Below are 23,100 nucleotides of genomic sequence, written 5' to 3'. Positions count from 1 at the left end.
ACTTCTTGGATTGGAACTCAAATATTGGCGCCCAATTGTGGATACCACGTATAGAATCTGAAAGTAAAGTCTAAAAAGATCTATAATCTATAAAGAAATTCTACATGAGCGAGTCACATTATTATGACCACCTGTTAATATCCAGAATAACTGCCTCTGGCAGCCTGGATGACAGCCAGACACCATGGGAGTGACTCGGTAAGATGCTGGATTGTTGCTAGAGGTATCTGGGGCCTGTAGACTGCAGTGCGTCTGACAGTTGCTGACGGGTGTGTGTTGGTGGATCCAGTTGTTGGACATGCCGATTGAGGTGATCCCAAATGTGCTCAATTGGGTTAGGATCTGGGGAAGTCGGAGGCCAGAGAAGTAGTTGGAAGTGTTGATCATGCTCTGCGAACCACTCATAAACAATTCAGGTGGTATGACTTGTCGCATTGTCCTGTTGAAATATCCCATCAGCCATAGGGAAGACCATCAATATGTACATGTGTACTTGGTCGGCAAGGATGGAGAAATACTAATATCGGTTGAGAGAGCCTTCCAGAGGTATCAAGGGACCCATACCAAACCAAGAAAACATTCTCCAGACTATAACGCTGTCACCACTAGCTTGTGTACATGGTTGCTAAGTGTTTGTTCTTGGCAGCTTCACGCCTGACACACTAATGTCCATCCATTTGAGGGAGCTTAAAACATGACTCACTGGAGAAAGCAACCCTTTGCCAGTTGGTACAAGTCCAATGTTGGGACTCCTGTGCAAATTGCAGCTGTTTTTTTTAGATGAACCCTCGTGACCATGGATGCAGTCACCAGCCATCTGCATCGGAGCCCCATTCACAACAGGGTTCACTGCACAGTGATTTTGGAAACACATCTGGAAGCCCCATGGTTCATTTGGATGGTGAGTTGCTCCACAATAGCATGCTGATCAGCCCGCACCAACCTGCGCAGCCGACGTTCACCTCTTGCATTGATGGCTCATGCTGCCCTACAGTTACCACATCAGGTCATCAAAAAGTTTCTGTTTGTCCACTTACAGGACACTTTAACCACAGCAGCCCATGAACAGTTCACAATCTCTACTGTTTCGAAATGCTGTCGCCCTTAGCCTTGTAGTTGATTATCATGCCTTTTTCAATGTCTGATAAACTGAGCTTTTTTCCCAAGATAGCCATGGCTGCCATATTGGCAACTTGCTGACATCCCACCTTATATACTCATGAAGTCTGCACATGACACGTACATTCGTTCATTGGCTCTGCGTCCCTGATGTCAGAGGTAGGCAGTGGTCATAATAATGTGACTCGACCATGTATAAATAAGTGCCTTTCTGGAGCCTATTCTATAAAGGAAAAAGATTTCTCTACTTATTTCTTTGGCAAAACTGCTTCCTTTTTTCTGATTGACTTTTAAGAGTATCCTTCAGCACAGCCCTTGCATGTCAGAAGCCGCCACATCCCCATGCACTTCTTGGAGGTTTAGCTCGCAGCCCTCCTACAGGAAGAATAAAACTGAAATGACGGTGTGCTGCCAGTAAATGATAGTTTTGCATTTGTTGAAATTGAATGGCATGCAATCACTGCAAGACAATTGAACTTTGAAATGAAGTAATAGTATCGGACAGGAAGTACGTTATCAGGTTGTTTAATGATGCCTGGGGTATACTGGCGAGGAGCAATGCAGATTGCCAATGATTTCAGCCTCCTGTGAAAAATGATTTTAAATGGTCGAGTAGGTCACTGCTCAAAACATCTAATAGCAATGGAACACTTATGAATGTAGCTAAAATTAGAAAGATTGCTTTAGGTGGCTTTTTAGACATGACCCTAAACTAGAACAGAAACTTCAGCACAATGAGGACATTCTAAACGCTGGTAAAGACTACACAGCAGCAAGTAACCCATGAAATCGATTGTTCTCATAGAGATAATAAAAAGAGATGGGAGCTGTGAGGGGAATGAAAACAGATTTTTATCTAAATAGCCTTCCAATAAAAAAGCAGCCTAATCTCAAATTCATAATTTATTTTGAGACTGGGAGAATAAGTAGAAATAAGCAGTGTTGATGGTGCACAGGGAAACTATTGTACCTAGACTGGGGGCAGCTCTTTAAATATAGAAACATAGAAACATAGAAAGATGACGGCAGATAAGGGCCATATAGCTCATCAAGTCTGCCCACACTATTTACCCACCCTCTTAAGTCTTCTGACCCCTTAAGTATAATTGTAATTATACTGTCACTCTACTGACCCGCTCATTCAAGTCCTAGTGACCCTATCCCTTGGCATGACCTCGTAGGGATCCCACATGGGTATCCCATTTGTTCTTGAAGTCTGGGATGCTGCGTGCCTCGACCACCTGCACTGGAAGCTTGTTCCAATGCTCGATCACTCTCTCCGTGAAGAAGAATGATTACTTCCGTTTAGGCATCCCGATGCTGTGCAGTGAGAACCTATTCTGAAACAGAATCTAGGTACTATGAACTGGTATTGGCATAATTAGTGCACTGATAATATTTTATCTGTATCCCATGTATTAGTTCACCTTGTTGTGAACCGCCTAGAACTTTTTCGGTATGGCGGTATATAAGAATAAAATTATTATTATTATAAAGTATCAACCTTCGAGAATGACACAGTGACAGAATTCATCATCGTTCTCGTCCCTGCGGATAACCTCAGGAAACCATCCAGTGTCTATCTCAACTTCAGTCCTTCTACGCCAAAATTCTTCAATGCAAGGCTTGAGGGTCATTCATACTCTGATTCTTCCCTCTTTCCTTAAAGAATGACATGGGGATGGTGTCATGTGGTTATCCGCAAGGACGGGAACGGTGATGAATTCTGTCACCATGTCATTCTCTGAGGGGCCACTGAAAACTTCTCATCCCAATCAAAAAGGGAATGATGTGGAACCACGAAACTTACAAGTTATTCCACACTTTTCTTGACATTTTTCATTTCAGTGATGTGAAATGAAAAGTTATTCCACACTTTTCATTTCATTTCATATCACTGAAATGAAAAGTGTCAAGAAAAGTGTGGAATAACTTGCAAGTTTCATGGCTCCGCATCATTCTCTTCTTGGATGGGCTGAGAACTTTTCAGCAGCCCCTTGTATGTATCCACAGTTGCACCTGTCATAGACCTGGCATAACTATGGTTACATAAATATGACAATGGGAGTGTAGCATAGCCTATAGTAGTTTGTAAGTTGTCTGTATCCCTCGGGCCTTTCTCATGCTCCACCCATGCTTTACTACCTTCAATTTATGCATTATGAAATTTATGTGTACCCTTAAAGAATGCTGTTTAGTTGCTTTGCTGCCACTCATGTGCAGGGCAGATGTGCTTGCAAATTAGTTAATGCGTGGTTAACTATCAATTATTGGCATTAAATGACACTAATTTGGACTTATGCACACATCTGCTTTTCTATAATACTGAGTACCTAAAGTGTCTTTCCCAATCCCAAAAGGTTGTGGTCATGGTAGGGCATGGGCAGGTCAGGGGCATTTCAAATATTTAAGCACAGCGCTATAGAATTCATAGATTGTGTGCCAGAATTTATACCAGGTTTCAGAAGACAAGACAATGAAACCATCTGCGCAATGTGCGACGACGGCAAAAAGGGTGAAAAGAATGCTAGGAATGATTAAGAAGGGGATCACAAACTGATCGGAGAAGGTTGTCATGCCACTGTACTGGGCCATGGTGTACCCCCACCTGGAGTACTGCGTCCAATACTGGTCACCGTACATGAAAAAGGACATAGTACTACTCAAAAGGGTCCAGAAAAGAGAGACAAAAATGGTTAAGGGACTGGAGGAGTTGCCGTACAATGAGAGGCTAGATAAACTGGGCCTCTTCTCCCTTGAGAAGAGGAGACTGAGAGGGGACATGATCGAAACATTCAAGATATTGAAGGGAATTGACTTAGTAGAGAAAGAGAGATTTTTCACCCTCTCCAAGGTGGAGAGAATGAGAGAGCACACTCTAAAGTTAAAAGGGGATAGACTCCGTACAAACGTAAGGAAGTTCTTCTTCACTCAGAGAGTGGTAGAAATTTGAAACGCTCTTCCAGAGGCTGTTAAAGGGGAAAGCACCCTACAGGGATTCAAGAAAAGGTTAGATAAGTTCCTGCTGGACCAAAGCATATGCAGGTAAGGATAGACTCTAGTAGGGCACTGGTCGTGAGCGGACTGCTGGGCATGATGGATCATTGGTCTGACCCAGCAGTGGCAAATCTTATGTTCTTATACAGATTTTTCGCTCCATAAGACGCACCTCACCATAAGACACACCCCTGATTTAGAAGAAGAAAACAAGAAAAAAACCATTCTGAACCAAATTCTCCCTGCCAGGCTCTGCACCCAACCCCACACTCTTTGCCAAGCTCTGCACCCTGTCTCCCCTCCCTGCCAGGCTCTGTACTCTGTCCCCCCTCTGGTGGTCTAGTGGGCAGAAGGCAGGCAGACCTAGTGGCTGGCAGGTAGGGATCGGGCACGCAGGCAGGCCTCCCCCTCTCAGGCATCCCCCCTAAGCTAGCAGGCCTCCCACCTCCCAGGCAGCCCCCCTAAGCAAACAGGCCTCCCCCCTCCCAGGCAGCCCCCACAGGTAGGCAGGCAGGCCTCACCCTCCCTGGCAGCCCTCCCAGGCAAGCAAGCAAGCAGGCCTCCCCCTCCAGGCTTCCCCGCAGGCAGGCAGGCCCAGCTTATCCCTGCTCCCTATGCTTAATTTGGCAGGCAGGCAGACCCCCCCATTACCTTTTTAAAAAATTCTGTCGCCCTCCCTCGCTAGACGCGGCTGCCTGCCTGATCCCGGCAAGCAGTGATGGCTGATGCGGCATGCGGCTGGAGTCCTATTCTTTTCCCTTGCAGCAGAGCGGCACAAATTTGCTGCCTGCCTGGTTCCGCCCCCCTTCCCGCGAACAGTCTTGTGGGAAGTGGCACAAGACCAGGCAGGCAGCCCTGTGCCACTCCGCTGCAAGGGAAAAGGATTCAAGCTGCGAGCCGCGTCAGCCGTCGCTGCTTGCTGGGAAAAGGCAGGCAGCCGCGACTAGCGATGGAGGGCGACAGATTGAAAAAAAAAAAAAAGTAATTGGGGGGAGGGGGGCCTGCCTGCCTGCAAGGGAAAGAAGAGGATTCGAGCCATGTCAGCTGTCACTGCTTGCCTGGACCAGGCAGGCAGCTGCGTCTAGCGAGGGAGGGTGACAATGAAAAAGAGGTAGGGGGGTTGGGTGGGTATTCGCTTCATAAGACACACCCTTATTTCCATCCCCTTTTTGGAGGTGGAAAAAGTGTGTCTTATGGAGCGAAAAATACGGTAAGTCTTCATACACAATGGCTCAGAGCACCCTATATAGAAATGAATTTAGTAAATTTGGGCCAATAAAATAGTAAGACAAATTGTTTGCAAGATCCAACGTTGGTAGCAAAGAAAGAGCAGACTGCGTAGAAATGCAGGCTTTTTATTCACTACTCAAGCTCTCAGACCTTATACACACATGCCTGTCATTGCCATGTTTCACCTAAAAAGGCTGCTTTGGGGGCAATGTTACCAGTGGTGTAAATCTTCAAACTTCAGCAAACTGGTGAAAATTACGGCTGCATTTCAATTAAAAATTTTAATTGCAATTAATTGTGTGACTAAAAACTTTTTAATCGTGATTAATTTCACATGTAAAGGTATTTAATTAATTAATTTCCCACTGCAGCTCCTTATGACTCAGAACAAGACACAAATAAGTACCTGTATATGCGACCTCACCTGGAGTAGTGCGTTCAATTCTGGTCTCCTTATTTCAAGAGAGATATAGTGGTACTAGAAAAGGTTCAAAGAAGAGCGACCAAGATGATAAAGGCGATGGAACTCCTCTTGTATGAGGAAAGATTAAAAAGGTTAGGGCTCGTCAGCTTGGAAAAGAGATGGCTGAGGGAAGATATGATTGAAGCCTACAAAATCTTGAGTGGAGTAGAATGGGTACAAGTGGATCGATTTTTCACTCTGTCAAAAATTATAAAGCCTAGGGGACAAATTATTGCTCATCATGACAGGGGTTGCCAGACAACAAATTATTAAAAACTGGAAAAATTGGGATCGTCTAAATTATAATTTTTGGTGGAATTCATTATGCCAAGTTTTTAAAATGGAGCGAGCAATAGCCATACAGCAAGGGCATTTTAAAAAAATGTAGGGATGTTTGGGAGCCATTAACAAATTACTGTATAGAATAAATATTCTATTTCTTTCCATTTTGTTCATACATGTCCAGGGTGTGTGTGTGTGTGTGTGGGGGGGGGGGGATGGGGATATTTTATGATTTCTTATGTGTATGAATAATTATTGGGTATAAGGGAGGGGGGATATTTGATGTGAGTTAGAATTTGATGATATATTAAGTGATGTTAAAGTATAAAATGATTGTATCTTAAAGTATTCCACAGTGTGGGAGCGATTACAGAAAAGTTTGTTTTCCGCATTGAATCATAAAACAGTTGGCGGACTGAAGGAACTGCTAAAAGATATTGTTGGGAAGAACGTAGAGTCCTATGTGGATCATATGGGATTAACATCCTATCTATAAAGGATGGAATGTGATTAGATTGAACTTTAAAAGTTTTGTTGCTTGATATCTGGTAAAAATTGTAAAATGTCTTCCAAACCCTTAAAACAAACAACCCATAAGGGACAAGTGCTCATGAACTTATTGTATTTTAACAGGCTCCCAATGTATGGCACTTAAAAAATCAGCACCTAGTATGGCGCTTAGTGTATATAAGGTATGCTAGTTCATGTCACAAGTTGGTTGGTGCACCCATTTAGGTCAGCTAAAACCAGGCGTAAATGCCTGCGTTAAAGTCATGCATCGACCCATTAGTTGGCGCATAACTTTTAAGAATGCCCACGCTCCACCCATATTCCACCTGTGCAGTGGACATTGCGCATAACACTTTGTGCAATGCACTTACCAAGTTGTGCACATCACTTCTAATAGATGCCAATTAGCGCCAATTAGTAGATGTTAATTAATTAAGTTATGCTTGGTGATGTACACATACAACCTTAGGTGCCTTATAAAGAATTTGGGAGTAATTAACCCTATGAAATTGTATCATTACCCTTATCAATCAGGGTTCAAAATGAACAAACCCCTCCTTCCTTTGGAAAAAACCTCAAAAGAGTAACAGAGTTTTTCATGTTCTTGTTATCTGGTATGGTAATTGATGGAGAGCATATAAAGTGTTTGGAGTAAAGAAATACAGTGTGCATTTCAGTACTGGCCTACCCATTAAGATGCTCCTGGTTTCTATTTTCTTTTTAATAGGTTTCTAAAGTTCTCATCCTTGGCTCTGGAGGCCTCTCCATTGGTCAGGCTGGGGAGTTTGATTACTCTGGGTCACAGGCTGTTAAAGCTATGAAGGTGAGATTCTCTACTTTGCTGGCCTCACCACTGTTCTTTGCTGAGCCCTGAGGATTCTCTCTGGCTTGTGTGGATGACAAATATTGCAATTTATTACTCTCATTATAAAGTACTGATGTGCACTGTGCTTTCCAGGAAGAAAATGTGAAAACGGTACTCATGAATCCCAATATTGCCTCAGTGCAGACAAATGAAGTGGGCTTAAAGCAGGCCGACACGGTATATTTCCTCCCTATAACACCACAGTTTGTCACAGAGGTCATCAAAGCAGAGAAGCCTGATGGGTTAATCCTTGGCATGGGCGGTCAGACTGCACTCAACTGCGGTAAGTAACTAAGACTGAAATAGCTGAGATGTGCCAACGATTTGGAGCAGCTGGGGATGAAGTCTGATGTACTTTAATTATAAACCCAAATATGTATTTTCTAAAATACTCCCAGGCCCCGGCGCTCACAGTGCAAAATGGCGACCTCCTTTGCCAATTTAATTTGAGATCATCACTGCAACCCTCTCATTTAAATGTTACACCAACAAAAGTCCAAAACACCACAAAGAAAGAGATATCAACAAATGCACGGTGAGCAGCGAAGAAAGAATATAGCACAATGGCCAGAAGAACTGGCCGTGTTGGATCTTTCTGAATAAAGAACATTTATGTCCCAGTTCTTCTGGCCATTGTGCTGTTTTCTTTGTTCACACAAACAAAATTCCACCATTCATGAAGAATGACCAAAGAGCTATATTTCTAATGTGCATAAATGACCTTCAGTGTAATGATGCTGAATGCATGCATTCATTAAAATGGTGCTGCCAGTGTTAAAATTAAGTTACCCACTGTTGTCACTGAATATCAGTCCAATTAAAAATAGAACATGGCAAATTTGGAATCCATACCTACAGTCCTTGTCCCTAGGGGGGCATGGCCTACTTTTAAATACTTTGTAGTCACTTTGGTGGTTTTCTGTTGATTGCTGACCTGGCCATTTTTGGAACCATGGAGTGTGTAAGGGGTAAGGGAGGGGAACATTTGATTGCTTAGAAGGTATAAGAGTCAAGCCTTCTGAGATAGTTTGATTAGCTGCTCTATTCAGTGGTTAGGGGTAATGAGATTTATTTGCAGTCATTTTGTCCATCCTGAATATGTATTTATTTTAGTTTGATGCTGCTGCTTAGCAAATTGCTTTTTAATATGGAATGGTGGAGAATACTAATACGCTTAAATGGCCAGTATTACATATTACTAGTTCTTGTCCTGCCATCCTCCTGCAGGTGTAGAGCTGTTCAAACGAGGTGTTCTGAAGGAATATGGTGTGAAAGTCCTGGGCACTTCAGTCGAATCGATTATGGCCACTGAAGACAGACAATTATTTTCAGACAAACTGAACGAGATCCAGGAGAGGATAGCGCCAAGCTTTGCTGTGGAATCGGTAAGAGAGCAAAACTGTTGGATCACTGATTGTTCGATACTTTAATCCTCAGAGACGTGATTCTTGAAGCCTGCAGTAAACACTGATTTTCTCGCTAGGCAACAACTGTACACCAAAATGAAAAATCCATAAGGCAGCTGCACATACTAGCTAAAAGATCTTATAAACTCACAAAAAAAGTTACTACTTGGTGTGCATAGTGTCATCAAATAAAATGATACCTTTTGGTACAAATTTTTGATAAAAATTGGAATCCTAACAGTGTTCCATGCTGGATCCTCCCTTGTAAACATATTAAAGAATATTTAGTATCTTACAAATGCAGTTTGGGTTCAGGATTCATAGAAATATAGAAATGATGGCTGACAAAGACTATATGGCCCATCCAATCTACCCATCGATACTAGCTACTTATCTCTATCTCTTCCAATCCTTTAGAGGTTCTCTGTGCTTGTCCTGCTGAGAGGACATTCTAAGCACTCACTAACCTTTCCATAAAGAATTATTTTCATAGATTACTCTTGAATCAGTTCTTTTTCACCTTCATCCTATGTCCCCTTGATCCAGAGCATACTATAGATGCCAATACCACTCACGAAAATTGTTAAAAATAATTGGATCAAGAACCAATCCTTGTGGCACACTGTCTATAACACCACTTTCCTTACGGTGAACTCCATTCATTGCTACCTTTTGTCGTCTTCCACTCAACCATTTTCTAACCCAATCAGTCATTTTAGGGCCCATACTGAAGGCACTCAATTTATTTATAAATTGCTTATGCCAAACTGAGTCGAAGACTTTGCTGAAATCTAAGTAAGCTATATCTATCATTCTCCCTCAATCCAACTCTATGGTCATACAATCAAATAAATGAATCAGATTCACCTGAAAAGATCTAACATTATCAAAACCATATTGCCTTGGGTCCTGCAATCCATTGAATTCCAGAAACTATACTGTCTTCTGTTTTAGAAGTGTTACCATTAGCGTACTCACCATAGAAGTCAGACAAACCACTCTATGGATCTCTATCTCTTCCTTATTTCTGCTTTAGTGGAGTGGGACAAAATCCACCCTTCTCCAGTCCTCTGGAATTATTCCCAACTCTAAAGAAGCATTGAACAGATCAAGCAGCAGAGCTGCTAGAACTTTCCTAAATTCCTTCCATACCTTCGAACTTATCCTATGTGACCTCCTTGTTTTGTTTACCTTTAATTTACCTGGCTCCTGTGGTGTTCATCTTTGAACACAGAACAGAAGCATTTGTTAAGCAATGCAAGATCCTACATGGCATCCTTCCTGCCGTTATCCCTCTATCCTGGAACTCCCCAACCCCTACTTCCTCCAGATCCTCCCAAATTTTTAAACTATCCTTCCCTTCCATAAAAGGTATTTCCCATGTAGGCAAACTTGGGTCATCCCTCCCCTTTAGAATCACTGAGATCTGGAATAACCTCACCTCCCCTCTCCGAACCTCAAGCTCCCTCCAACTCTTCCGCAAACACCTAAAAACCTGGCTATTCTCAAAACTGTAACACTTCCCCCCTCTTAGGCCTCTCACCTTCCCCCTTTACACCTAACTCTTTAATCTCTCCACTGTAGTTCCTCTCGCATCTTTCTTCCTGTAAACCGTGCCGAGCTCCGCATTCGTGGAGATGGTGCGTTATATAAACCCAAGGTTTAGTTTAGTTTATATATGTAAATGTTAGCACCTAGAATTACCCTTCTGATGTCCAATTAAGCATTTTTAGAAGATTGTTCTTGGGAGGGATGATATCAGAGTAATCATAATTGTTAAGTTTATTTATGAAAATCTGTGGAGGTGGCTAAAGAGCTGAAAGGCAATTGAAGCTGGGAATGGGGGTAGAAGGAGAATAAAATGGGCCCCATACACGCTGATCATAAGAAAATGAATGCCAAAGTGTGCTGCCAAGATTTTAACAGCATTTTAAACATCTGTTAATGTTTTCAGTGTGCAATCTAGTTTACACATGTAGATGTTGTTAACATACACAAATTAGCATGTGAGCATTTTAATTAGCATGTGAGCATTTTAAAAACCCATGTTCATGAGATAATGAGATGCAAAACTATGGAAAATAGCTTCTTAACTGTACATGAAAAAACAGCACACATTAATACGTACAAAAGTTTAAATAGACCCTTTTATTCAAAAACAGGCTCTTAGGGAGATGTAGTTAAGTTTTGCTGTAACATCTGTATTAATGCCCTGATTTTAATAATAGTAAATTAATGGAAAGCTTATTTTCATGTCATTAACTTGGACTGCTAACATAAGCTAATTATTGCACATTAACTTTAGTACATTGACCTCAGGATCAGGATCTTCTTTATGTTTATTTAATTAATAAGAACTTTTGTTTTTACTTTACTGTTTCATAATGCAACTGGAGACCATTCTCTTATCACAACTATTCTTAGTCCATTTATTTTGGTTCACATGACTAAGGACGTAACTGGACGTAACCCAAATGCTAGTCATTTAATTTACTTATTTAGATACACTTCTCCCTCCATATTCGCTGTGATAGGGGATTAACAGAACTGCAAATACAGAAAAACCGTAAATAACTTTTTCATATGTTATTCGCTGTTTTCTATTAAAAACCATTGTGAATATGGTGAAACCACGAATAACATGGTGGGAGACCTGGCCTGTTCCTGAAGGAGAGGCAAAACACGGTGAAGAAAGTGCTGGGAATAAGTGATTTTCTCTGTAAATGCTTGGAAGCAGCGATTTCTCTATGAAAGCTGATGTAATTTGGAGAGAGGAGCCAGCAAGCTAAAAACCGTGAATAATCGAAACCGCAATTGCTGAAACCGCGAATACGGAGGGAGAAGTGTATAGATCATACCTTTGTCAGTAGTAGCTCACGGTGTCACATTCAGATGCACCAAGTATGTGAGGGAGTCTACAAGATGCTACTACTCCCCCTGCTGGACACTCCCTCACATTGTCAGAGCTATCATGATATAGGTAGCTCTTCCTTAAGGGGACATGACACGGGAGGAGAAAGACAGGGAGACAGGAATCAAGAAGTTCAAAAGGCCAGGGCCAGAGCTAGGTCAGGAAAGCCCAGGGAAAAGGAGGAAGAGGTGATTATCGTATGCACCTTGACTACAACCCTTAGATACTCAGCTTGGCTGTGGTAAGCCAATCTTCTTTTTGTTGCTGAACACCTGTGAATTTGTTCTGAGGTAGGGTTACCAGATTTTACTATTGTAAAATCTGGACCCATGACTCTGCCCCCAGGCCCACCCCATTCTGTCTCAGCCTCGTCCCCCAGCCCCACCCCCTCAACCTGTTCTCGTGCTCAGAGCCATGTAGGGAGAGCATCTGCTCATGCGCAGGTGTGACGTGATGACATTGCCATCACACACATGCGCGTGACATCACCGTGTTACATCCGCACATGCGCGGATGCACTCCCGACGCGGTCCCAAGCTGGAAGCTTTCCAAAACCCAAAGGGATGGGTTTTGAAAAGCTGTCCGGATGCTCGGACATGTCTGGGTAAATTCGGACATGTCTGGTAACCCTATTCTGAAGTCTGGCTAGAGCCAGACCCTGTTGCCTGACTGAGGAAAACTGTTGAAACTGAAGTGTGGGGCATGGCAGTCACTAGCCATGGTTCATATTATGGGTCCTGTCAGCTACGGTCTCCCCTCACAATTTTCTGAACAACAGACTGTTCCGTGTATGCCAGCCCCTTTGAAGAAACAGGGTGCAGGATTTTCCTTTCCTTTGAGTTAATAAAGAAGTTTCCTTTACCTTTTGTACTCATGTCTAACTGTGTACTGGCCCAGACCCAACACCTGCTCGCACTGTTACAACGTATTTCCCTGTCCCTTGGGGGAGGGGGCTCACAATCTAAGTTTCAGTCAGAGGCAATGGATGGTTAAGTGACTTGCACAAGGAGCAGCAATGCATTTTCCTTGTTGTCTGTCTGGTGCTTTAACCACTAGGCTACTCAACTAATTTGAATACGTATTGGATGATGCTCCACTTGTTGTCTTCCTCTTTAACCCGTTCTGGGCTCTTTTGGGAGGACGGGCTAAAAAATTGAATAAATAAATAAATAAATAATTCTCTGCTATTCAGATTACCGTAGATGAGTATAAAAGTCCTCTTCTTCTCCCTCCTACCCCCATGTGATACCACCAAGCTTTGTAAGGATATTAACAGCTACCAGCCCTAGTGAGGTCTTCATGGTTCGATTACCTTGATGCCCATCCACCACAAATGTTCTGCAATCAATTGATTTCTGAAATAGTACAGTGGTGCCTCACACAACGAACTTAATTCGTTCCAGGAGCAAGTTTGTTATGCGAAAAGTTCGTTATGTGAAACGCGTTAAGCGCAGTGACTAACGACTGCCTGCAGTGCCTGCGCGGAAGGATGCAATACATCGGCAGCGATCGTGGAAGCTCGGGCGACTTCGTTGTGTGAAACGAAGTTCGTTGTATGAATCATGACATGAAGTTCGTTGTGTGCAGCGTTCGCTGTGCGAGGCGTTCTTTATGCGAGGCACCACTGTATTTTAAATTCAGCCAGTCCCCAAACTGCATTGAGAAATAAAATGATATAAAGAATGCAATATAACATAATCCCAGGCTTCTGTTACCATAATAGAGTGAATTTCAGACCGGTCAGTATTCACATGTAAAATACAGATACTTGTAAAATTGCACTTTTTAAATATGAGACGGGTTTTTATCTGTTTATAGGTAGATGACGCTTTGCAAGCAGCAGACAAGATTGGCTATCCTGTCATGATTCGCTCAGCCTATGCTTTGGGTGGACTTGGATCAGGCCTATGTCCTGACAAAGAAAAGTTGATAGATCTTGCTGCAAAGGTAATCTTTTAGCTAAAGGCACTAGTGATCTTATCTGTTAAGGGTACAGTTTAAGCCATTCTTCTAGGTTGCAGAAACCAGGGTTTTAAAAAAAATTGTGTTTACTGAATTAATGGGATCTTATTTATAAAAATGAGGGGAAGTGAAACCAAGTAACTTGAATTACTGAATTAGGCTGAAATTATTCTGACATTGAGCACAAAGTCACTTTTCAGAAATAATCATTTTAAGTAACTTGGATTATTTTAATTTGCATTTAGGGAAAAATCCTTGAAAGCGCCATTAGTAACTTTTCTGTTTCTCCTAAAATACTATCTGGTCAATCTTTAGCAGGCAGCACTGGCTGCTGTTGTCTAAATTACACCTAGACATTCAGTGTAGGGCCACGTCTGAGCAGAGGTATTGAGTACCCTGGAAATTATAGGGTGCCAGCTGATATTCTGTGCTCACACTTAATTGGAAACATCACATCCAACAGCAGCAACCTCTTCAAACTCGTCAATAACCTTTACAACATTGAAACACTCACTAACAACCAGGAAGATTCAACACTAACCGCCAACACCCTAGCGGATTTCTTCAACTCCAAGATCCTAAAACTAAGATCAGCACTACCCACCAAGACCAATCCCCTGGAGCTCTTTCCCATCCTCCCTGACATCGACATAGCTAAACCAGACCAAGGGTCTAGATCCGACCTAAACTGGAACCAACTTACCACAATCGACTGGAAAACCTTCAACAAATATTACAACAAATACACCAAATCCTTCTGCAAACTAGATACTTGCCCCCCAAATGTGATGAAAACGGCTCCGATCTACTTCAAAGCTAACATGCTACTATGGGTCAACTCCCTACTATCCGCAGGAAACTTCCCTCCAGAACAAGGACATATCTTAATAACCCCAATCATAAAAAGCATAAAGGACTCTTCCAACGCACCTTCCAATTACAGACCAATAGCTAACATACCACTATTCACCAAAATCGCGGAAGGGGCAGTAAAAGCAGAACTCTCCGCATACCTGGAAAAATTTAATATCCTAAGCGACAATCAATCGGGCTTCCGCACGGACCACAGCACAGAGACCATCATCGCCTCCTTACTAGACCACCTGCACATACTCTTCAGTCGGGGCTCCAGCGCCCTGATCTTACAATTTGATCTAAGCAGTGCGTTTGACCTAGTTGACCACACTATTCTCCTGGAATGCCTGGCCCACATTGGAATCTCCGACCGGGTACTCAGCTGGTTCCAAGGGTTCCTACGAAACAGATCCTACAGGGTACACAAAAATGACAACTTCTCCTACAGCTGGGTGAACTCCTGCGGTGTACCACAAGGCTCCCCCTTATCCCCCACCCTATTCAATATCTACCTCGCCTCCCTCAGTAACCTCCTTCACAAACTTAAGCTCAAATTCTTCATCTATGCAGATGACATCACAATTGTCATCCCTCTAACCAGTCTATCCCAGGATCTTCTCAACTACATAACTAGCATACTCAGCCAGATAGAACTCTGGATGCTCTCCTTCAAACTAAAGCTCAACCCAGACAAAACAAAATTCTTTCTAGCCACCCCCAAAGACAAAATCAAAGACACCACAATCCAGGTGAAAGGATTGGTTTTCCCACTCGAACAAACATTAAAAATACTAGGAGTCACGCTTGACAAACATCTATCCCTAGAAAATCACACAGACCTCACTGTCAAGAAAGGCCTTTCAGCACTCTGGAAACTCCGTACCATAAAGAAATACTTCGATGACACTGCATTCCGACTATTAGTTCAATCCTCTATCCTCAGCATACTGGATTATTGCAATATCATCTACCTAAGCTCCACAAAGAAAATCACCAGAAGACTAAAACTGATTCAAAACACAGCTGTCCGCCTAATTTTCGGCCTGAACAAATGGGAACACATCACCCCCTTCTACCACCAACTGCACTGGCTACCCTTCGAATCCCGAGTCCTCTTCAAGTTCGCCTGCATCTGTTACAAGACAGTATTTGGTCTCTCACCAAAATACCTCTCCCCACATTTCAACATGTATTGCACCAACAAGAAATCCCGCAGAATCCAGTTGTTTACCTTCCCCTCCATAAAATCATGCCAGCTCAAAAGATTCATCGACAAAACCTTCGCCTTCCAGGCGGCCAAGCTGAACCCTTGGCTAGCCCAAATGATGCTAGAGGCCCCGACCTACCTAGACTTCAGAAAACTTCTCAAAACACACCTCTTCCGCGAACAAGACCCTTAATCCTCACCCCCCGCATACACTCCAACCCCCCCACCCCCACCTCCCTCTCCCCCCCCCTCCTCTGGTTTCCCACACCCTCCATTTTATCTTCTCACCCAACTACGATAAACCTGTGCTAAAACTACTTTGCTTCCTTCCACGCTACCTGCAATTCCGACAAAATTTTTGTAAATCCGGGTTCAGACCGGATCCTAATGTAATGGATGTAAACCGCCTAGAACTCTTTGGGTATGGCGGGATATAAGAACATAATAATAATAATAATAATAATAGTTAACCTAGCAAATATAAGTCTGTTGTTAATACTGTCCTATCTGGTTAGATATGCAGGCACCTGCATTGAATATCACTGGTGCTTGCATATCTTCTGGTTCTGTCTCAATTCTGCCTCAGGCTGCCCCAGCACTGCCTGAAATGTGTTGGGGTGGTCAGTGCAGATACCCAGTTTAGTGGCACTGAATATCGGTGGACAGCTCACACAGCATGGTTTAAGTAGACAGGAGACCTCTATTTGTTAGGAAGTTATTTACCACTAACACTTATAATTTGCATTGAGATCCATTTTATGCAATGTGCCCCATTGCATCATGTGATGCACAGGGAGGAGCCTAAGGCCCTGATTGGCATAGGCTTCTCAGGCTCCTCCCTCCTTGGGAGGGGCCTGAGGCATCTGAGCCAATCAGGGACTTCCTTAGTGCTGAGCTTAAGGAAATCCCTGATTGGCGAAAGCAATAGCCAATCAGGGACTTCCTTAGGCTCAGCCCTAAGGAAGTCCCTGATTGGCACAGGCGCCTCAGGCCCCTCCCAAAGGGGGAGGATCCTGAGCCACCTGAGCCAATCAGGGCCTTAGGCTCCTCCCTGTGCATCACATGATGCAATGGTGGCTTGGCCTAAGGCCTGCATTCACATCAGGCAGGTCGGAGAAGGAGCAGGAGGACTTTGCAGTTCCTCCTGTTCCCACTGCTGGAGGCCTATGGAGCAGGAGGGACTGAGCACCTCTGCTGCTCCCAACTTTTAGGTACGGGGGGTGTCGGGTCGGGCCAGGGTGGGCTAGGCTGGGGGGTGAGTAATTTTTGACTCTCCTGCTCTCTGCTGCCCTTTCCTGCAGTGAAGCCATGCTTTAAAACCACGGGCTTGCACTGTGGGGAAGGGCAGCAAAGAGCAGGAAAGTCGGGGGAGCCAGAGAGAGTCGGGGCAGGCAGAGAGCAGGAGAGTCGGGGGAGCCAGAGAGAGTCGAGGCAGACAGAGAGCAGGTCGCGGCAGAGAGCAGGAGAGTCAGGGGAGGCAGAGAGAGCAGGAGACCCAGGGCAAGCAGTACTCCGAGTGGAGCCTCACCAATGACAGAGCAGTTTTTTACACAAGCGACTGGTCCTCACCAGTTGCTTATTCTTGATCGGCCAACCAGTCGGTGTGTCAGAAAAAAAGGGTAGTGAATCGCGTCCTTCCTGCTTTGCATGCTGATTCCCCTCATTTGCATGCACAGATCGGGATGGGATTGCTACGCAGGTTAGTGAATCGGGTCGGAGGGAAATCGGGTCGCAAAGGGCTCGCAAACCGATCAGTACACGATCGGTTTGCTTTGTGAATCTAGCCCTTCCTCTGGTGAATGCTGGTGTTAGCCTATGATAATGTAGAGTTTAATTATCAGGCTCAGCAGGGGGACTAGGGGCTTGAAAGTTAATTGAGAGGGCCACAAGGCTGAAGGTTCACCTACAATGCCTAATATCTTTGAATATGTGCACATTGTGCTTTTTGAGCCATATTCTACAATCGGCACCGTACGTTAGGCAGCAGTAGGTGTCCTACCACTGCTTAACTTGTTTTAATTGGCTTGGTAATTGACCACATCATTTAAAACTGATTAAAACCTTCTTAAAAAAAAATAGGTGCCAGCAGGCGTCTACAGTGTAGGTGCCGGTAATGAGTCTACAACAGGATGCCTAATGGCACCTTATGCCTAAGTGGGCATAGTTAGGGGGCGGAGCAGGACTTAGGCGCTGTTAGGCGCAATTCACTAAAGAACATAGATGCCTGCAAAGTAGGCAAGCGAAACACTGGACTACGCTGCAGATGTCTAAATTTTTTCCATAGGCATCGTTAGCCGTGATTCCGTTAACAGTGCCTAAGTATGATGGCTGGTGTCCATTTTTGTAGATGCCACTGATTTAGGCAGTTTCCAGAATCTGGACCTTTATGCATTTGTGCTCAGGTTTTTTATTGCTTGCATTGCTCACTAAAGTGGCTTCATTTTAATGCATGCGCAAAGTATTTAATTAGATCAGATAATGCCTTTTAGTCACAAACAGGGCAGGATTAACCAATAGGCCAAGCAGGCATATGCTTAAGGCCCGAAATGGTCAGGGAGGGCCCGATGAAGGAGGGAATCAACATCGTTTTTTCCAAACGGCAATGGGCCCCTCCAGCATCGATCGGCAACGCGGGCCCCGCCCCAATCGGCAACGCAGCCCCCCCCCATCGACGGAAAGTAATACAAGCAATCAATGCGGGTAAGAAAGGCAACAGGAACTGTAATTGTGCAAGCGGTGTTGCTTGCCCAAAGCTTCCCTCTGACGCAGCTTCCTGTTTACGCCTGGGCGCATGGTAGGGTGGGGCGGGGCAGGGGCCCTCAACGAATTAATCCTGCCCTGGTCACAAAACATGGTGCATAATAGTAATAAAAAAATTTCACATATAACAACAAGCCTAAAACAACCTAACCAAAAATATACAAGCATAAAACCCACCCCTAATTTCCCAGATTAAATACAGGGTCAGAATCATCCAGGGATTGTCTACAATCAATTTATTGAAGTCTAGTATGTAACAGAGATAGCCCCAGTTTTGCCAATTTATAGAACCTCAAGTAATTAACCTGCAAATGTACAGATAAAGGTAGGGAAATCCATAAATATGGACCTATATTAGTGAAAGCTTTCAGTTGAGTAAATGGCATTTGAAACTGCGAGGATATAATTAATAGTGCTTGCTGTGAAGATTGCAGAGATCTCAGTGTGGCATAAGGAAAGTAGCAAGTCTTCCAGATAAAGGGGTTTATTGGATTTCAGCACCTGCAAGAAAAGACCAGACCCAACAACTGAAAACTAATTTTTCTTTTGTCTTCTAATCAATATAACATTTGCAGCACATGGGGTAATGTGATCAAAAAGTTTCTTTCTCATTAATAGCCTAGCAGCTGCATTATGTATCAACTACAGGTGCAGCAGTAAGTTGTTTTTTGGAAGCCCTATATACCATCTGTCACCATAGTCCAACCGATTTGTAATGACTGCATGGCCCATGGTGACCACATCATCCTGATCAAATAGCATTTTAGCTCTCCTTATCAGTCACAGACTAGGAAAACAAGATTGCACAACATTAGAAATCTGTTTTTCAAAGGCCAGCTTCATCCAAGCATAAACCCCAGACTTTGGAGTCCTGCATGCAGTGGCATACCTAGGGTCTGTGACACCTGGGGTCGATCATTTTTTAACAAACTCTCCCATATAAAAAAATATTTTTAGCAACACCCTCAGCCCTCTTGGTATGCCACTGACTGAGTAAGGGGATTTTGATCTCCAAAAGTTAGTAAAAAATGTATTAAAATTAGTCCAATAAAAAAGATTATCTTATTTCAATTTTCTATTTATAAATGTTTATCAATACAGCTACAATACTACTTTATCTTAAAATAGAGAATGACACGGGGGCAAATTTTTCCCTGTCCCCGCAGGAACTCATTTTCCTGTCCCATCCCCGCGAGTTCTTTTCATTTCTCTGCCCCATTCCTGCAAGCTCCATCCTCATTCTCACTTTAAATCTCTATTCTAAAGAAAAAAAAAAACAACACAAAAAACCCCACCAAAAACCTTTTCCTACTGTTTGTCATTTCTGGATTTTGCTTTCCTTGTCTTCTCTTCATTCACCATTTCATCCAACATCCGTCCTCTATTCCTTCCATTTCTCTTTCTGTCTCCTCTCCCTCTTCCCCATGCTCTGGCATCTCTCTCTTCTCCTTTCCTTCCCTCCTTCCCACCCCAACTCACCCCATGGTCTGGCATCTGCTTCCCTCTACCCATGCCCTGGGATTTCTCTCCTCTCTTTCCATCTTTCCCTCTCCCTCCAAACTCTGGCATCTCCTTCCCTTTCTTTCCCTCCCTCCCTTCCTTCCCGATGATCTAGCATCTCAGTTTCCTTCTCTTCCCTCCATCCATGCCCTGGCATCTCTCTCCTCTCCTTCCATCTCTCCCTCCCCTTCCATGCTCTGGCATTTCCTCTCTTTCCTTTCCCTCCCTTCCCCATGGTCTAGCATCACTCTCTCCTCTCCCTTCCATTCCTTATCCCTTCCTCCCTCCCATTCCTTACACCTCCTTCCCTCCAATTAGGTACATGGTGCAGCATTTCTCTAACCCTCCCCCCATGGCTATCTCTCTTTCTCTCATTGTCAGAAGCCTTCACAACTCACTGCTCTGCCAGTCCCACCTACTTCCTGCTTCCATGAAGGCAGGACCTAGCATAAAGGAAGGCCCAACACCGGCAGAGCAGTGAGTTGTAAAGGCTGAGGCTGCTGCTGCCAGAAGGGGAAGTTTCCGGACCATGATGCCAACACCGACCCTGGGAGTACCCCCTTATGGTCTGCTCTGGGGTGGACCACCCCCATCCCCCCCCCTTGGTATGCTACTGTTTGCATGAATATTCAAGGGAGAATCAACTGAAGTGGGATGGATTAACAAAGCCCTGCTTTTCCAGCTAAACTAGATACATGTGGACTTTTCAGGATTTTCTTTATGCCTTTTAAATCTTGTGGCCAATGTTGCCAGACAAGGGTTAACACAACTCAAGCCCTTTAGAGAATCCTTCTTAGAATGTACAAGGATTTTGATGTCATCAGCAAACAAATTATATTGAAATTCTCAATTTCAGGAATTAATGGACTAAAAAAATATGTGCACTCATATATGCACTTTAACTTTATGCATGTTTGCTAAAACCTTTGAACATTTGGAACTGCAACCTTATTTTCAAAGGGAAGTGCTCCATGAAGTTTCCCTTTGAAAATTCTGTTCTATCGGACACCTGCGGCTTTGCACCTGCTTTCCTGCAAGTGCATAGTCTGTGCCAGCATAAATTTCTTTTTCCAGCAATAACTCCCTTTCAAGCGCCACTCCTTTTTAACTTAGCTTCCAAGTACACAGGTCATGAAAAAAACTTAAATTTTGCTGCATTAGACTGGAGTAGGGGGGGTTCAATTTTCAAATGGAAGAACACAGTTGCATTAATCATTGTTAATGTGACCAGGCGCATCCTTTGAAATTTGCCTTCATCATGGCAAGTGTTGAGAATTTTTTCTGGCTCACTTGTGGAATGAATTTTAAACACCTACAAAACCCTCAAGAAAACTTCAAAGCGGCATCATTTCTCTTTTAAGATGCAATGGTTTATATTTAAGTGTGGCATCTCTTTGTTTTCTCTTTCTTCCATTCTGTCCAACCCCTCTCATCCTTAGGCATTTGCGATGACCAATCAAATTCTTGTAGAGAGGTCAGTGGTGGGCTGGAAAGAGATTGAGTATGAAGTAGTGAGAGATGCAGCTGATAACTGTGTCACCGTCTGCAACATGGAAAATGTTGATGCTATGGGAGTCCATACTGGTAAGACAAACTTCTGTTATCATACACTAGAATGTCCAAGGTCAGGAACACTTAGGATAATGGAGAAATCCTGTTTGTCAATATACAGTGGTGCCTCGCATAACGGACGCCTCGCACAGCGAACGCTGCGCATAACGAACTTTTTGTCTTGCTCCCTATAACGAACTTCGTTTCACACAACGAAGTCGCCCGAGGGGCCCGGGGGGGGGGCGGAACTACTCTCGCCGCTTCCTAATGTGAGCCGGGAACAGCAGCACCCTCCTGTCTGAATGCAGTGTTCCATCATCTCCCTCCACCTTACCTTAGATGCCGAGTTTTCCGGCTTTCTTTTTCAGCCAGCCACACACTTTCAAAGAGCAGCACATGCGCGCATGCTCTGTTGTTCAATCTTCTCCTCTGACGCAACCGGAAACTGGAAGTTGCAGGAGAGGAGAACATTGATCAACTTCAGCAGCTGCGCGTGCACAGCTTTTTGAAAGTGTGCGGCTGGGTGAAAAAGAAAGCTGGCAAACTCTGCATATAAGGTGAGGTGGAGGGAGGGAAATGTAGGGCTGCAGAACGAATTATTTTGTTTTACATGTATTCTTATGGGAAAACGCGTTTCACACAACGAACGTTTCACATAACAAACTTGCTCCTGGAACGGATTAAGTTCGTTGTGTGAGGCACCACTGTATATATTTTTATCCCTCAATCTCCTCTTTTGTATTTCCAGCTCATTTGGAATCATGGCTAGGATCTGGCACTATGACACTTTGGGCTCCTTTTACTACGCTGTGTTAGTGTTTTTAGCGCACACAGCAGATTAACGTGTGCTAACCCCGCGCTACGCAGCTAGAACTAATGTCAGCTCAATGCTGGCATTAACGTCTAGCACGCGGGGCAATTTAGCGCACGCTATTCCACGCATTATTGCCCTAACGCGGCATAGTAAAAGGAGCCTTGTATTTATAAGTACACAGGGAGTTTTCCCCTATTTTATACACTCTTCTCGCCTAATTTTCCCCCCAGTGAAGTTATTGGCCAAGAACCATGTACTGACGCTCCTTCCTGAAACCTGTAAACATGGGAGCTGAATCTAGCTGCCAAGTGTCACTCTCAAGCAATAGCCATGGCACCACATCCTGCCTTGGTGATGTGAATGTTGCTTCCGCAGCATCCATAACCCTGGCTGAAGTGCGAAACAGAAGACCCCATTCAAGGATTGAGGACAACTTTTATGATAAATGGCACCCTGATCAAAAATTGTTGATGGTGCCCCCCACCAGTCTCTGAAGTGGATTATTGGGGTTGAGGTGCACACAAGATTTATCTACCCTGGCCTCCAAGATTGCATAGCGTTAGAAGATCAGATTCTCCCTCCCTCCAGCTCACATACCTGCGTTCTTATTTCCATCTTCCTTCATAACACACTATGCATCTGATTCTGAATATGAGCTTTGGGCTCAT

General features: G+C 43.8%; 1 protein-coding gene across 2 annotated transcripts in view; it reads left to right on the top strand.

Moving 5' to 3' along the window:
* CPS1 (carbamoyl-phosphate synthase 1) overlaps positions 1 to 23,100 on the top strand; it is a 189,317-nt gene that overhangs the window by 61,120 nt on the left and 105,097 nt on the right. For both annotated transcript variants that reach the window (XM_033947173.1, XM_033947172.1), the window contains exons 13-17: positions 7,329 to 7,424; positions 7,560 to 7,749; positions 8,694 to 8,851; positions 13,602 to 13,730; positions 21,507 to 21,651. In XM_033947173.1, coding sequence (XP_033803064.1) covers positions 7,329 to 7,424; positions 7,560 to 7,749; positions 8,694 to 8,851; positions 13,602 to 13,730; positions 21,507 to 21,651 — 718 coding nt within the window. The remainder of the gene's footprint in view (positions 1 to 7,328; positions 7,425 to 7,559; positions 7,750 to 8,693; positions 8,852 to 13,601; positions 13,731 to 21,506; positions 21,652 to 23,100) is intronic.

The sequence above is a fragment of the Geotrypetes seraphini genome, chromosome 5 (assembly GCF_902459505.1).
Source record: "Geotrypetes seraphini chromosome 5, aGeoSer1.1, whole genome shotgun sequence".
Classification (NCBI taxonomy): domain Eukaryota; kingdom Metazoa; phylum Chordata; class Amphibia; order Gymnophiona; family Dermophiidae; genus Geotrypetes; species Geotrypetes seraphini.
Note: the sequence above shows the minus strand (reverse complement) of the source record. Positions and strands in the feature narration are given on the sequence as shown.